This window comes from Parasteatoda tepidariorum, chromosome 7, assembly GCF_043381705.1.
Source record: "Parasteatoda tepidariorum isolate YZ-2023 chromosome 7, CAS_Ptep_4.0, whole genome shotgun sequence".
Lineage (NCBI taxonomy): Eukaryota > Metazoa > Arthropoda > Arachnida > Araneae > Theridiidae > Parasteatoda > Parasteatoda tepidariorum.
Window position 1 is genome coordinate 60,422,091 of NC_092210.1, and position 18,453 is coordinate 60,440,543.

At 30.7% G+C, this 18,453-nt stretch overlaps 1 protein-coding gene across 2 annotated transcripts in view; it reads right to left on the reverse strand.

Annotated features, from left to right (window-relative positions):
• The window catches only part of LOC107445161 (uncharacterized), a 51,767-nt gene that overhangs the window by 15,825 nt on the left and 17,489 nt on the right, over positions 1–18,453 (reverse strand). The window contains exons 1-2 of one of the 2 annotated variants that reach the window (XM_016059503.3): positions 8,758–9,069; positions 170–2,484 (exon numbers count right to left, since the gene is read on the reverse strand). In XM_016059503.3, the coding sequence (XP_015914989.1) occupies positions 170–2,388 (2,219 nt within the window). In that variant the 5' untranslated portion in view covers positions 2,389–2,484; positions 8,758–9,069. Of the gene's footprint in view, positions 1–169; positions 2,485–8,757; positions 9,070–18,453 lie in introns of those variants that run through there. The other variant, XM_016059504.4, reaches the window with a different exon arrangement.

Here is an 18,453-nt window from a genome sequence, read left to right on the forward strand (position 1 = left end):
TTCATAAGCATGCAACTATTTTTTTGGCCAACAATATACTTGAGCCTATGCCGCAAATGCTGATCTAGCATCATACTAAAGATTTAAAGAATAACAAAGCTTTCATACTAGGTAAAAACAATACATACACCTTATACTCACACAAACAAAATGTTAATTCAATACATACCTTGTACATTCATAAAGTTGTATCCCATAAGTTTCCAAGACAATCTGGCAGGACTGAACAGAAGAGCCCCTGAGGAACTTATTTACCACATCTGATAGAGGAACCGCAAGCAAGGAGCTATACTTTAGTGGTTCAATATTAATTGCTAACACATAGCGTGTGTCCACTTGCACTAAACGAGCGATATGAGGATGGTAGGGATAACTGGACAAAAGAGGGCCCCTTGGGCTACTTGATAAAGCTGTTCGCATTTCAGGTGATGGAGGGGGACTACACAAATCAAGACCATTTGGTGTATTTCGTGTGGAATAAATATCAGGGACAATAGTTGCTGGAGTACAATCCATAAGCGATAAGGGTTGAAGAGGGGATGATTGAGGAGGTGTAGGATAGTGAGGTGGAGGACCAGGGCCTGCTAATAGCCTTGGACTTCCCCCATGAGGATGCAAGATCCTGTCATCACGGCACAATGAGCTGCTGGTGATGTCATAACCGTCTCTGATTACACCAGCAGGGTTGCTATTGCTTCTCACTAAATTTGAGGAACCAGCCCCATTTAAGTTTACACTGGATGATGATAAAGACGTTGGACACCACAAATCATTCTCACTGTACCGTCTAGACAAATTTTCTGGGGTATCTTTCTGTTGCAAGACCACTCTCTCCTCTTCCCGAATCCAATCTGGCTCTAAGAAACGCGACAGCCAAGGATTTGCGGGAGTTGGTATGTAAGGGTATATTGAAGGTGTAGTTTTTGGCACCACTGCATTTTCTGTAGGAGCAGATCCAGCATGAGATCCTCCCAATCTAACAAGGGGAGGTGGTGGAGGAAAAGGCCTTGGTCGATTAGAAGTCAGTGAAGGCATATTTTCCTCCAATTTTCTATACCTCTCTAAATCAGAAACAGAAGGATGCTGCAAATGACTGTTGTATTGATTAGAATAGTTAATAGAATAAGGATAATTACAGTTAGATGAAGTGACCAAAAGATTTTCAATAGACATAGGAAACATGTTTGTTTTATCACTATTCGTGATCGAGCCAAGACCATTTTGCAATTCGGGACTTTGAGTAAGGTGAGTAGCTCTTGATAGAGCTGAATTGACGTTTAGATACTTGTCAAGTCCTAAGAAAGAGCTTAGCATACTTTCTTTTTCTTGCATTTCACTTATTTTCTCCCTGAGTTTTTTAGCATTCTCTACAGCAACAGGAGACTGAATAACAGAATCTTCCCATTTCGAAAGATTATCATTGGAAGAAGGCAAATGGGAGGCATGTAAGCAACGAAGGTCTGCCCAAAACTCCTCAAAACGAATACCACCTAATGCATTTTCCAGATCTTCCACACAGCAAATTTGTTGTATTTGCAAACTATCTGCCAACGATTTTCCATATAAAAGTCTAAAATAGGCTATATCCCACTCAGTAACATTTTCAATGCGTGTTACTGATGGCATAAGTTCAACAGGAACTCCATTTAATGGAATATATTTTTTTGTTCCCTTTTTAATATATGGTACACAATCATTCCTGATACTGTAAAAACCACACTGGTCATTATATAAACGATTTCCTTGAATATCAAGCTTTGCCTTACAGGTTTCAAGGAAATCATAATAGCTTATGCAGTCTTCTAAACTTACAACTACATCGCTTGATGTAAACTTTGGGTAACCAAACTGTAAATCACAATGGAACTCATTAATTTCATTGTACAAAGTTATTTCAGCCTCAGTCATATAAAAACTTTCAACATGAGCAAATTTAAAAAGATGACCTGGAAGAATATTCATTGCAGCTCTTATAACTTTATCTTCCAATATCCGAGCAGCAACAAACTTGTGTTCACTACGCATGATGTAAGGAAGATTAATAGAGCCAACTGTAGACCAACCAAATGCCTTGCACCTGCTTGTATAATCAGCTGGCGGTGGAGAGGATGGTTTGGAAATAACAATATTATCAACCGATGGTTTCTTAGGAGTTGGCAGAGTTAGTTTAATCGAAGAAATAGGCTTTTCCTTCTGGGATGATGAAGCAACAGTAATTGTAATGTTACGGGATTGCAATCCAGACAGTTGGGGATCACTCACAATAAATTTTTTGACATCAGAGGGATTCTTCGTTTTAACAGTATCCTCCTCATCCTCCTTTTCTTTCTTAATTTTTACCCCGCTTTCAATATGAATTGGATCATCAGCGGGTTTAGCAAGCGCCATGTTACTTCCATTCTACTACATAGGATTTGGGCAGCTTATGCGATTTTCCCAGTGATAGTTGGAGGTCAGATCTTGATATCATCTTCCTAAGATGGCCTGAAAATAAATTAAATTTCTCTTTTAGAAAATATCGTAGTTTATGTACATTTAAGCAGAAAACCGGAGCCAAAAAATTTCTGAAACTGCAGCTCCACCAAAATAATATAACTAAAGCTCCATTAATTTTACTATATATTACATATTAGTATATATATTAGTGCATCTGAGTTTCAAATTTTAATTGAAATTTTACTTATAAAAAAGAACACATAAATAATATTATCATCAGTTCGCACAGTAAATACAAATTTAATTTAATTTACAGTAGAGTTATTCGTTTAAGAAAAGAAATCAAGCTAATAAATCATCAAAAGTATTATATAGCAGAGAAAATTCTTTTCGCTGCAACTTAGATGTTGCAATGTATCAGACCTCTTGAATTTTTAACCCAATTTAAATAAAATATATCAGCTAGACACAAAATATCTGTATTTGTAGAATCATCCAGAAATGAAAAGCAAAAAAATCATGTTTTTTTTTTTTTTTTTTAAATTTTATGTCCGAAAAAATTATAAGACAATGACTGTAGAAGAGAACATGAGTTGGAGAACTATGCAAGTTATATTAAATGAAAACTTGGGTTTTTGCCTTTATCACAAAAGTTCAATGTTTGACAACTGCACAAAAATCAAAAAGGTAACAAAGATGTAAGATATTGCTGAAACAGCACAGCAGTAAAAATATTGACATCATAATCTTTCTGATAAGAAAATATTTTGCACAGAACAAAGGTATAATGCTAAAAATAGTGCTGTATATTCAGCAACCTTTGATGATGTACCAGAAGTATTCGAACAGTACAACACTTTCAGAACAGGAATACTGCAGTGATTTGGGCTGCAGAATCAAATAACAGAAAATTTCCTCTGAAATTCATTGACAAAGGAGTAAAAATCAATGCTGAATATTACAAAAAGAAAGTACTATTGGCTACACATTTAATGCCACATGCTGACAGATTGTATATCTCAGCAAGATTCTAAACCATTGCACTGAGCCAAAACAACACAGGCTTGGCTCCATGTCAATCGCCCGAAGTTTAACAAGCAAGAAGAACGTCCCTCTTCGCCACCAGATCTAAATCCTTCGTACTATTGTGTTTGGAGGATTCTAGAGTTTTAAGTTAATGCTAAGCAGCACAGAAGTTTGGTTCTCAGTTATTTTATCCCTTAAAAACACTGTTTTTTTATTTATATTCCATTTTGAAAAAAATTAATTGTCTTGTTTTAATAATAATTACACACTGATGACACTAATAAAATTATCTGCGTTTATTAAGTTTAATTCTGATTACTATTACAGATATATAATTTGCTAGGATTATTCTCAACTAGTAAAATTTTTATAAGTATATTTTTTCGAGGGGGAGGGGGGTAGCAATATTAATACACTTTTCAAGTGATTTTAAATTTTTAAACTATTTTTTAAATAAATACTCATTTAAAAGAAATGTACCTTTAAATGTTAATTTTTCTCATAATTTTAGATTAAATTATAGAAAAAAGTCTCAAGTTGTTTATCAATTAATAATATTTTGTTAGTTCACCTCTTTTGAAAATATATATATGCACAGAGATTGCCTTTTAGCACGCCTTTAATTATTTCTATAAAGAACAAATTATTCTCTTATTTTAATAATCAGAGAGAATTACTCTTTGAAATATACACATAAAACATATAAGAGGGTAATTTAAAAGCTGTTGTGGATAAAATTACTATTAAAAAAATCTTAAAAGTAATCTCGGTCCAAAGCCACTGTTCATTAATATGAAGACAAAAAGCATCCTAGATTTTTTTTTTTCATGTTGAAAAGAATATTTAAATTTTGGGGGGAAAAACACAATTACAACTTGCAACAAAGTTGCGACGAAAAATTCTTGAAATTTGTAAAACAAAAAAAATTCACAAAACTGATTTCAATAAAATATTTTTAATTGCTTATATAGGGGAGAAAGGGATAAGCCCAGGGTGAAACCAGGTGCCTCGATTGTGTCGAAATTCTTTCTTTAGCAGATAAATTAAACCTTTATAGTCAAGTAAAACGACCTACCATAATGGTGCTTTGTTGTTGATGTTGATTAATTCACAATGCCTGTGTAGATATGTTTGTTTTATTATGTTAACTTTCTTATTTCCTTTTGCTTAAAGTGACCTCATTTATTGGTCATCACAGTTACAAAAATTCTATTTAGTCCTTATTATTATAGATTTACTAAAAATTCACACCCTACATAAGGATCAGGATTTAGTCCAATAATAGCACCATTTTGTTAACCTTTGCTCCAAAGGTAAGACTGGATATTACCCGGTTTTGCCTTCACCTCTTTGAATTGATTCGATGTAGGGCCCACAAAAGTTACAGAAAAATTGAGGCTGGACAAAAGTAGACTACATCTAAGGCTGGACAAAGGTGTTACAGACCCCTAGTCAAGACTTATAGGGGCCCTTTCCTCAAAGCACCAAAAACTTTTTGAAGACCCTTTATACCAAATGTTAGCTTTTTTAATATAGATGTATAGAAATTTTCTTTTAAAAAGAACTAATAAAAAAGAGCTATGTTTTCTTTCGGAAATTTTGGCATGGCCCCCAGCAGACCTGGGCCCAAGGACAACTGCCCCCTTCAGTATGGCTTTGATTAAATTTCGTGTATAATTTTCTCAAATTATCATATCAAATAGAAATGCCCGCAACTTTTTCTCTGAAATCCTAGTATTTTTAAATTTCTCATAGATTTAACATGTGTACCCGGTCTTACTCCCTAGTGGAGTAAGACTGGGTGTACTAGTATAATGCAAGTACCCCACTAGTCGAGTAAGAGCAGGTGGTTTGACTCTTTCTAGAAAAAAATCATTAAAAAAATATTACACCTATGACTTTTTAAAACTGATATATTGTATACAACTAAATGACTAGATTTATTAAATCTAAAAGTGCGTAGGTAAATCAGTTAAGCTCCAACAGGCCTTTGAATTTTAGCTATCCGGCCTTGCCCCTTTTTTCCCTAAATGCTTCCAGCATTTTAAATATGTCAGTTACATATGTCACACTCCTTCCTTTCTAATGACAATAAAATTAAGAAACTTGGCTCATAAATAAAAATTATAAACAGTAAGAACATGAGCCATTTTCTTTAGTTACACCATACAATTAAAGTTAGTTAAATTTTTAAGTCATCTCTTAACAGTTTTCATCTAACACACTTACCAATTCAGACTTAGCTTTTAATCACAAAAACTTACTTAAAAAAAAAATTGACAAATATTTTAATGAGCAATTTACCCATGTTTAAATATGGTGCAGGGATAAAATGTAGAAGTTTTGCCTTTCTTTCTTTCTGTAGAAGTTAAGCCTTCATAATTTTAAATTATAAACTACAAATCACAGCATGTTCTGCTTTGTATTATCCAACCTAGCAATAGGAATTTCAGTCAATCAGAAATTTCAAATAGGAATTTCAGTTAATCAGAAATTTCAAAGTTTTTCTGCTGGACATATATTTTATAGTTTGACATGAATAACATGCCAACCAAGGCATGTAAAAAATTGGAGATTTTTCTTGAGTCCTGATTTTTTAGTCCTGATTTTCGAGTTCTAGATAGCAATATTGAATCTGCTAATTAAAACACAGTGGAAAAAAATTTTATCACATTTTTTTATTAGTTTACAAAAATTACATTTAAATACTGCATTTGTAAAATTTACTTAATATCATACCATTAAATATATTTAAGTAAAATTATTATCAGTATGTCAACAGACCAGTATGCGGACTAGTGAAATTTTCCAGTATTGGCATTATAAGTATAAAAAGGATTGGTGTATCAATACCTGCGCCAAAATGGAATTTTGACAACCCGGCAGTGGTACATGAGAAATTAAAAAAAATAATAAGATACAAAATCAAAACATACATAATTTGTAGCCACCTTGGACAAGCCACAATATAAATATTTACTTAACTTATTATAGTTGCAAGGAACAGGCAAGTGGCCTTTTGGCGAAAGCAGTTGGTATGAACAGATATGGATGCAAAATTACAGAGATATTTCCATATTGGTACCTCATGTGCCAAATGAAATCCAGCAGATGATTAACTTCGAATAAAATAAGAAAAACACAAAGTGGCTAACTCAGGGGCAATTACAAGTTTTATATATCGAATCTTAGGGGAGATTTCCGCATCGTGATCTGTGGCAAAATAATCGCCAAGTCTTGGAAACTTCCGGGCAGTGGCCCACGAGAAACTAAAAAAAACATAACAGAAATGGACCAACTTGAAAGGTATAACTTGTAGCCCAGCCCTTTTTTTAAAAAAAAGTTTGCAAGTTTAAAATCTATTTGGCACCTTGGCGATTGAAGTTGGAGCCACAGATCACGATGCGGAAATATCCCCGAATCTGCCCCGGGTCAGAAATTTCTTTTTTTAGTTTCTTGCTAGCCACAGCTTGAGAGTCACTAAAGGGAAGGTTTCTTTAGCATAATCTGCATCAACCTGTCCTGACAACCTTTGGGTAGCGGACGGCAAAAAAGAAAAAAAAAATCACAGAGGGGGACCAACTCGAAGGGTATAACTCAAAGCAAAAGCCCAGCATTTTTAAAAAATTTGTTAGCTTAAAATCCATTTGGCGCCTTGGCGATCATAGTCTGCAAAGCAGATCACGATATATGGAAATATGCCCTTTACTAAAACTTGATTATTTTGGTGCAGGCATTGATATATAAATCTTAACGTCCTTCAATGAGTGGTAGTTTTTGTATCAAGGAATAATTATCCAATATTAATTAAATCTGGTTATTTTAAAATATTTTTCTTATGAAAAAAAGAGAGAAATGAAATTTATAATAAATCAGGTTTATAATTTGACTAAATTTTAATTAAAGCTAGCTTTATCATAGAAAAATAACATAACCACAGTTATAAAAAGTAATATTAAATAAATATAAAGGACTAAAGTATAAATAAGACAAATATCAAGTTTATTTAAAACTTTTGAATGAAAGAGCTTATCCTATGTTTTATCCCACTTATATTTAATGATTTTTTAAAGCTAAACTTTTTGATAAATAATGGCATAGCAATCACAACTATAAAAAATTATAAATAGTAAATACCAAATAAATTTAATATTTCAAAAATAAAAAGGTCCAATATATCCTAAGTATATTTCAATTTTTTTTTTTAAACTTGTCTTTTAAATTAAAGATTGGGTAACTACAATTATAAGAAACAATAATGGATATGGAAATATCAAAATTAAAAAGTTTTAGATTGTAATGTTAATTTTTTTTATTTAAGACTGAGAAATTACTATGATAAATTTGTTAAACATAAATTACATTTATGTTTACATAAATACATTTTAGTACAACATGATAAATATAGCTCTAAAATAAAAATACTAATTTATTTTAAAGGTGGATTTAAAAAATTTCTGACCATTTTCATAACAAGTTGATATTAAATTGAAAAAGAAATTTTACAATCTAACCTATTTATATAATACTAAAAAAAAAAATTGCGTATGAAATTTTTAATGAAAAAAAATTTCTTTCAAATTGCTTTTCTAAGTTAGAATAATTTTTTTTATAAATATACATGGATTTTATGAATATAAAATTGATAAACTTAATTGATAATTGTAAATTTTATGAATATAAATACAGATTACGAAACGTATAAATAAAAAGTAAAAACTGGGAGTGAGGAATGAGAAATAAAGGAATTCCAAACAAAACAAATATCCCCTTTTAAAATATAAATGTCACAAATATAAACAAATTAATTGTGTTTTCTTTGAGAATATTAAAATAAAATTTTTTTTAGACAAAGTACAAACATTTTACACAGCATAAACGAAATACAAGCATAAATGAAGATGGAACGGATATGTTCTTGATACACTTAAGTTTTGTAACTATTATATCTTAAGACATAAAAATTTCATGGATTTTTTAAAAACATAAAATTAACTACTACAATGTTTACAAACACAGTAACTTAAAAAAACTAAATTCCTCAATCGATACGAGAGTAAATTTAGGTTGCGATGATCACCTGTCAAAATATTAGTATACGTAATCAATGACATATTAATGCCCATTTTCAGTAAAATTTCTAATACATATAATATTTAAAATTTGTATTAAGAATATTCTTTTCGAAAGCAATGTTGACAAACATTGATTCTCGCCAGCGCAGCATCAACAATGTGACCTTTGTAAAAAATGTAAATAATATAGGCTAATGATCGCTTAAATACACACACTTACCTCCAGCATTTGTGATACATTATCCATGCCGCGTGTAGTCACCGATTGTCAGAATAAATTAGGTGACAAACGATACATTTCCGTTTTTATTGCTTTTCTCATCTAAAAGAACTAATCAAGAATTAAAATTCTATGCATCGGGCCCATTATGAGCATTATATTCTTAACTAATACATCACCCAAACACAGTCCATAACTTCACAGTGTGTGACAAGGGAAAGACCGTTCCATCTCAATATCCGAGGGTGGGTTCGACAGACGAAAAGCGGGCGCCGGCATCGTACCGCTCCTCATTGGCTCTCTTCCATTGGAAGTGTAGGGGTGGAAGGTGAAAGAAAATCTCTGATAGCATTCCGTAGGCGTGCGGAGAATTGAGAGAGGAAGGGGAGGGGTACCCGAAGCGAAAAATAATGAGTTTCAAAAACAAACAAAATAATGTCGATAAACAAAAAAAGAAAGAAAAAAGGCACAAAGCCTACTGGATGTGTGACCCGCATTCCTATAGCTTGAACTTGGTTTAAAAAATAAATGTTGCGCAAGGCGCAATGACGAAAAAAATGTTAAAATAACTCACCGGAACAAAAGTTTTATGAAGGGAGAATTTTTTATTGATTGAAATGTTCATAATTATTTTTGCTCCCAGTTTTAAAATTATGCTTTAGCGCAATATGACATTTGCAAAGTTCGAACAGAAAAGTGAAGTTCGAGGAATAGTTTTCCAGAAAAGAAAATATTAATTGAAAAATTTTTAAAAATAAAATACATATTAATATTTGTAGTTTATGTATTTATAAAATAATTACTTATTTACATATACAAGCAATTTTAATTCTTTATAAGCAAATAATTGCTAAAAATTTGTTTCTACTGAAAATTTTATGTAAGCTACAAAATTTAAAAATATTTTGAGTGTTAATAGAAAAAAAATACATAAAAAAAGAATTTATAATAATAATATCAAATTTATTTATTTATTAGCTATTTCCAGCACTAATTCATTTTTATCACATTATTATAATAAAATGTACGTTAAAATAAAATATTTCGAAATGAATTTACGTTGACTATGCCGTCCTATTTATTAATAACATTTCATAGTAATCCTTTATTTTTCCAAAAATTTATTATTGTTAATAGAGAACGTTAAAAATATTGTTCACAAAGAATGATGAATAAAATAAATTAAACCTAGTTAAGTTTCCAATGTAAACTACTTACTGATGAATCCCGACAAGTTTGTTTCAACAATCCCGGGTCCTGAAAGTTCAATCAGCATTTCTTTTTTTTTTAAATTTAGCATTTGGATTATCAGACAAATAATATTTTCCCAACAAAACAAATACAACAAATTTAAACATGCGTACATTGAATAAAATACAATAAATGCGAAAACAAATATATATATATATATATTCACTAAACTGTTTTGATACGCTTTTTTTTAATGGAAAAAAAGTAGCTATTATTGTTTATAGTCAAAGCAAGGAAAATAATTTATAAAATTGATTTTTTTTTATTTTTAAGAAGAGCATGTTGGAATCTTTTTTATTCCCTTATTAAACACACACTTGTGAAGCACTTTTCAAGATTTCATGTTTAACTATAGTATTAGCGTTAGTTAATATTTATGGAATAACCACAGGGTCAAATAACCAAATTCCATTCATTTCTCATCCGGTCTATGAATCAGGCTGAGTACTGGGTACTCAGCCTGATTTTCATTATCCGATTTCTACCCAGCAAAACGAATTTCAAAACTGGGTATTCAGAATCGGGTAACACTCATTTATGCTGGACACATTTGCATTAAAACTTATGGTAAACTTAAAAGTACCCATAAAAGTAACAGGTTTTGAAGCAATAGTTCACCAATTTCTAAATAAAAGGTGAAATTAGAGCAATACATTATAGATTTAACAACTGTACAAAATTTTAACATTCATTAATTAATTAATATAAATGAAAACCCTAATAGGACACATTACAAACAAAATAATTTAAATCCCTAACAGCTATTAAAAAAACCATAATTTATTTTAAACTGTTAAATCTTTTTTTAAATATATAAGAAATTAAATAAAAAGTTAGTAAATGATATTACATCGGGCATAATCCATGAAAAAATAAAATTCTTAAGTTGCTTGCATTTCATTATATTTTTAAATTAACATAAAATAAAAAATTAAAAAATAGCCTTTGAGTCACCGACATTCAAAATTGTTTATATAAAAACACAGAAATACAGAAAAGATGTTTATTTAACATTATAGTTAAAAGTTGATGTACGTTGATGAGTTTAAAGTTGAGCATTAACTGCGCTCTAAAAACATGTTTAATGTTGTTATTTGCATAGACGAAAAAATATTTGTATCATGCAATATATATATTGCATGATATATTTTGCTTTGGTTATACTGATACAATATTAGAAAGCACTCCTTTTTGCGGATATAATCGTGTGAGCTGATGAAGGGATTATATCTTTTAATTTTTTTTTTGTTTTGCTCACCGGCTTTTTAATGGATATATTTTTTAATATTTTCTAAATATTTAAAAAAAATATTTTATTGTAATTTTTTTTCCCTCTCTTTACACATATGTATATTTCTAATTATTTTTTTCACGTAAATCATCAATAAGCTCATTTGGGAAGAATAAACTTTATTTCAAATACAAACTGATTCACGCTTATGCTGAAATTAGTCATAATTTTTTTCAGAAAGCGCGTTTCTTACTTGTTGGTTGAATACGTTATATTGTCGATCAGTTTTGTTCTTCAACCATCGAGTATTCTATGAAGGTTTTCATTGTTTTCTTCTATGTGTAGAGCAAATACGGGATAAGATTTGTTATGAAAGTTTCAAGCGAACTAGCGAATGTAAGTTTGACCCTTTAATTTGACCATTTAATTTAGGCTTAATTTAGGAATTGCTTTATTTTGTTGGTTGAACTGAAAAAAAATTACAAGGATGCGGAGTTTTAACACAAAATATAATATCCGTTATATGGGTCATCTATTTACAGTGTTGATAAAAAAATAAAGTTTCCATTTGCATATCGAAAAACTAAGTATGAATTAAAGTTCAATTGGTTAATTAAATAGCGTTTATATTTATTGGATGATTGAAAAATATACCTTCATACTTAAAATATTTTTCATTCAGTATTACCTACATTTTAATAAATACTTTAATATCCTTCATTTTACTTTAGTTAAACTAAAAAATGCTACTAAAATTTAAGTAAAACAAATTTTGAAAAAAAAAAGAGAAAAAAAAGAATAAATTAATGTTTAATGACTGTTTTCATAGTTAAGTTTTACTTCAGTCATTCAACATTCAGTTTTTCCGAATTTCTTGAATAATTTTTTTAAATATAGTTCAAACATAGAAATGAAAGATTTAATCCAAGATTTTATTTATTTAGGAATTTTATATCTTTGAAAATTTATTATTATTTTTTTTTTTAAACTTATTAAAAATGCTTACAACCTTAAAATTTAAGATGCACTTGTTAAAATCTATATAGAATATATTTCAAAAAATAAACTGAATAAAAAATAATTCAAAAATATTAATTTGTTACTTAATAAGGAAATTGTGATCATATAATTCTCAGTAGATTAACAAGGGGCTGATAGAATCACTTATCTGTCTAAATAGGGGAACCCTTAAATAAAAACTGTAACTAAATATTTCTCATTTTAGGATGTTAAAGGAAAAAAACGAAAAAGTTGATGCTTAAATTATTACCTATAAATAAAAAATTGCTTTAGCGAATTTTTTTTTAGCAATTTAAGGAGGTAAAACCTACCTTTCTTTTTTACTTGATACAACTGTTTACGCAATAAATTTTTCTCTTTACTAGCCTTTCAGAAGAAATGTGACTTTTTAAATGATTATTGGGTTATTCCCCCCCTGAGAATACTCGAATCCCTCACACGAAAGTCCCGAAGATTCAAAGAAGGAGGGTTTCCTGACCTCGCTCCCCTCAACCACTTTTAGTCAAAATTGTGGCTAAATTTGTTTTTATAATAAAGTGTTTAAAGGAGGAAAAAGGGTCTTCAAGCTGGATTCTGTGGAAAAGTCAAAAACTTCGGGGGAAAAACGATAATTTTTAATGATTCTTTTACCATTTCAGGAGGAAAATCCTCAAAATCTCCCGTTTTACTACAACTGCTCAATTTTTAAAGCAGTTACTCATAAGTTTAGTATTTAAAATAACCCGTTTCTCTTCCTCCAAATTAAATTCACGGTTATAAAATTATCGTAAGGGGACATATAAATGGGAGTGTTTCCAGAAAACGGTGGGTGATGAAAAAAAAATTCAGATTTAAGTTGTCAATTTACGTAAGGATTTTTCTGCATTTGTTAAATATAACATTTCAGGAGGAAAATATCCATCAAGTTCCTTATTTTATTTTATGAGTTCCTTTATTAGTCCCTTATTATTGAACCGCCCACCCAATTTTGGGTTTACGACTACCAATATTCAACTCCGTAGTCTTGTAATTTTGAGCCCAATCCAGAAGACAAGGGAACTCCTGGATCAAGTATTGGGATAAAAATGCCTTCGTGGAGGACTTTTCGATAGAATTATCCGGCAGTTGCGTTACATGGAGAGAAAAACCACGAAATCCACCCACGGTTAGTCTGATGACAAGGGAACTCTAACCCATGATTAGTCTATCACTGAGGATATTTTACGTCGGTGCGAGCCATGTGCGGAATTCGTATTGGCCAGTCATCGCAGGGATTCGAACCCGGATCACTTTTCAGGAGAACACTCTATCACCTGAGCCACCACCGTTTACGAAGTTCCTTACTGTTTTGTTCGTACTTGTTACTATTTTTACCGTATATGTAAACCATGGATGATCAACCCGTAAACCATTGATAATCAATAATCAATAAGCACAGTACTATACTGTGGCACGCATGTCAACTGTGGCATGCGTGCCACAGTATAGTACGGTGGAGTTTTGACAGAGGTACGCGGAGACTTTTGAAATATTAAAGAATTTAAAAGATAATAACGTGATCTTCAGAAACTTAATCTAAATCCGTAAAAATCCTACTCAGTTTACACGATTTAGCCATCCGATATCTTTTGCAGCATACATTTGGTAACAAATTTTGTCAATTATGAAAACAATAAAATCAAAATATAAGTCAAGTTTAACTGATACGCAATTGAAACTTCTAATTTCGTTCCCATCTTAAAGAACCTTATCCTAATGTTTGTAACAGTTAAAACAAATATAAAACTTCAAAAGCCGCATCAATTTACTACAGGCTGTTTAATATCGTAGATCTGCAACCAAAAAAGAGATTTAAAAAAAAAAAAAATAGTTGACTCTGATAGAGTTTTGGATGCAAGATTATAGATTCTGGATGTATCAAAAATTCAATCACGTACCATTTTTTCATAAATTGAAAATTTTGATTTTCGCATTTACAATCTTCGTATTCTAATCTAAAAAAGATAAACATTTAGTACCTACTATCTTGTCGCTATAGGAGTCAAGGAGATTAAATCTATACAATTTCGAGACCAACGACATTATTGCGGCAATCTGTTCAGCATTGAGTACATATCGCCTTTACTTCACAGACAAGTTGTTACCCATCGATCTGAAGCAGGCTGGGCTTTAAGCCGACTCTGGGGATTAAACCCCAAGTCCTTCAAATTGACTGAGTGAATTGCTTCAACCACCGAGCCATCGCATATCGTCGCTTATTTTAAACATAACCTTAACTGAATGAACTTCTAAAACTATTAAGTTTGCCATTTTGTTATATTTATTACATTATTTTTTAAAATTTCCACTCCTGAGAATTACGTGAAAAAAGTGCTACTTGTGAAAAATCTTACTAATAACCTAAATAAAAGACTTTTTGAAAAAAAAAAAAAAATATATATATATATATATTTTTAGTATATTGGATTTTTTTTCCTTTCAGATTAGGGCACTCTTTCTAAAAAAAAAAATCTTAAATCTAATATAGATTATAAAATGGGATTTTCTTTGGCATATTTAATTAATTTTGTAACAGCGCCTTAAAATGATAAATCTAGGCTGTCATAAGACCCTATTGAGAAATTTATAGACCGTCATATATTTTAAAAATATCATTTGGGAAATAAAGTAGATAATTAAAGGACTTATTACGAAAATATGACAATCCTAATTTTCGATGTTTACATAACCTTGAAAAAAAAGTAGAGGTAGAATGTCCTCATTTTTAATCAGTTTCTAAGAGAAATAAAAGTGCGTAACGCTATCGTGATTTGCACAAAATATTTACAAAAAGAAAAAAAAAATATCTAGATGTCAGTACAAATCCGTTCAAATAATTTATGTTTCAGATTTCCCTGACAAAACTTTTTAAATTTCAAGTAGTAGCTAAAACGATAATACATTCTTTGCATATAATCAATTATAAATTATCCTCTTTTTCAAGATTTTACTTATTCCGGTTCGTAATAATTTCACAATTGCCCCCCTTAAACCATCAGTTTCCAAAAGGTGCAGAACCCTAAGGCCTCGTGAAAGGATCACAAGGGTTCCAAGAGTTAAGGAATTTTTTTTGAAAACAAATATGATTTTTAAAATCTATAATTAATTTTATATCTGATTAATTATACATTATTTATTTAAAATTGTCGTGTTTTTTATGAAATTAATTAAAATGCTTGTGAAGAGAGAAAAGTAAAATAAAGCTTTTTCCAGATTTTACTTTCAGCTGTTCGATATAGTTTCACAATGGCCAATCTCCTTAACCATCGGTTTCCAAAGGTGTTCTGCAGAACCCTAAGGTTCTGTGAAAGGGTCACAAGGGTTCCAAGAGTTAAGGAATTTTTTTTAAAACCAAATATGATTTTTGAAACCTATAATTAATTATACATTATTTATTTAACATTTACATTTTTTTAAAATTAATTAAACTGCTTATTAAGAAGGAAAACAATATTAAAATAATGAAACGGATACACATTTATGAAAAATTGCATTAATATTTCCCATCGTATAAAAGCAACCAAATTCAATAATGAAGAAATATGTTCTCTGGTAAACATTCTAAACGTTTATTTTCGTCTTTTTTCGATTTTATTTCAAAGCAAACTACATTTTAGGTACTTTATTTTCAGTTTATGCATTCACTAAAATCAAATTAGAACTAGACTAGATGCCGCTTCAGACCTGTAAATTCAACTGTCTGTCATAAAAACCGAACTTTAAGAATAGTATTGATGAAAGGAAACAGTAAAACATTTCATTTTTCACATTTTTAAAATATATTGAATTAAATTTCAATCATTGACTATTTTTAAAATATTTTATAGTTTTTCGCATATGTTCATAATTGCTAATGAAATTTATTAATTATGTCTCGGGGGTTCCGCCAAAAAATCAATTATTTAATAATAAAAAAATAGCTAAAATAAATGGGAGCCTACTGCTTCAAACCTCCCTCGAATTATTTTTCTTAACATAGGTCGAGCGTTTACTTACAGCTTATTAAAACGCTATATTTACTTGTAAATGAGAAATACTAAACATAATAATTTTTTCGAAAAACACAAAATTAGGAATCGTTTCATAGCACATGAAATGTTTTCAACTAATAAAATTGCTTTTAATACAGATTTTTTCGGGAGTAAAATTTAATGTGAACTAAACAATTGTTATCAGTTTACATCTGACTCGACTCCGCCCCCCTTGTTCTATAATAGCTGAATATATTATTAAAAAAATAAATATATATACACCGAAGAGCCATTACATTATGACTACCCTGCTAATAACATGTAGGACCACCTTTAGCTCTCAAAACTGCTAGCACCCGCCATGGCATTGATTCCACAAGGTACTGATAGGTAGTCTGGGGTATCTGGTACCAAGCGCTCACCAACTGGTCCTACAATTCCCTCACATTGCGAGGGGGTAGCGTGGCAGCACGAATTTGGTTTTCCAAGTAGGACCACAAATGCTCTATTGCCAGGCGAATTTAGGGGCCAATACATGACTTGAAAGCCACTGGAATGTTACTCGACGATTCGACCCTTATGACATGGTGCATTATCCTATAGGTAAACACCATCCCCCGCAGGAAAAACTGTTGCCATGAATGGGTGAACCTGGTCTGCAATTATGCTCAAGTAGCTTACAGACGTCAGGGATTGTTCTATGAGGATTATGGGTCCTAATGAGCCCCATGAAAACATTGTTCCTGGGCGAGAAACCATGAAAACCTGGGCGAGCCCATTGTTACAGATGAAGGGTGGTTATAATGTAATGACTCTTCGGTGTATATATACATAGTTACGAAAACTTAATGGCAACACAACACACACATAAAGTCAATCAATCTACATAAATCTAAAACACTTCTAAAAGTGGTTACACACTGTTGAAAAATAAATTTGCTTTACATAGAAAACTATTTTGAAATTAATTAGAATTTAGACATGAACAGTGCGCAAAAAAGCGAATACCCTGAATAACTTTTGATCTAGTGATCGGATTTTCTCTTACTAGAACTTACTATTAATGGTTCAAAGACCTAATCTTAAATATTTTAATTAGAACAAACAATAAATATTTTAAGTTACGAAATCAGACACAAAAACGGACTTTCTCTGAATAAACCTACTCTTTTTTTCTGTTGACGGATTTGGATTCTCAGAACAGAAGGGATAGCCACAATCTGGGAAACATGGGTCCAATAGTGAAGACAAGGAAATGGTCGAAAGTTTAGACTCTTTAGTGTTAATTTGATTTTTCGCTAGATCTCGACAACCTTTTAAACAAATCGAAAAACTTTTGCACACCACTCTAAAATTCGTTTATCCAAAGATAGTCATGTTTTGATAATGTTTTGTCAATAGTTTTTAAGAACTATTTTATGCGACAAATTTGAAAATTAATATGACAAAGTGACGAAATTTGAACAAAATCAGTTGAATAGTTTCTGAGAAATAAAATTTAAAAAAAGTAGTATAGATAAAAGTTTTCTTTTTTCTTAAAAAAAAGCTAATTGATCGATGTTATTCAAATTTAAGGTCAGGCCCTCAGACCATTGCGATTGAGTTTTAGTACGTGAAAAATCCAGTTATTAGATCATAAGTCATTCGGAGTGTTTTATTTTTCTTCACACGATGTACAATCGGTTTATATGCATTGATTATAAATACAAATTAATTGTTTTGGTTCCTTCGCTGTAATAAGTTTGAAAGAGTAAAGCTATATTACATGCAAGTTAGACGACGCTAGAATGACAGGGTTACTGCATCAAACCACAAAATATTTTCAAAAATTATCAAAATTCTTTTAAAACCTTGTTTTTTAAACGAATGTTTTTCTATCCTTTTAAAAGTTTGAAATGTTTCAAAATCTTTACCTTCTTGGAAATTTCTAAATTCATATCGTTGAAAAGAATTAAGCGAATTTTTTTGAAAAAGCGAAACAAAATTATTCTTGAAGTTTGTTATACCTGGGTTAATAAACTATTTTGATGAGAGATTTTCCTTAGGGCTAATGAATAAAGAGATGTAAATATTTTCCCCGTAGGACAGGGGTGGCGAACCTTTATACACCAACGTGCCATTTTTTTCAAAAAATTGCTTAATGAGATCATAGACGTGCCGTCAAATAATTTTGCCTTCGTGATTATTGGGAAAATAATAATACTA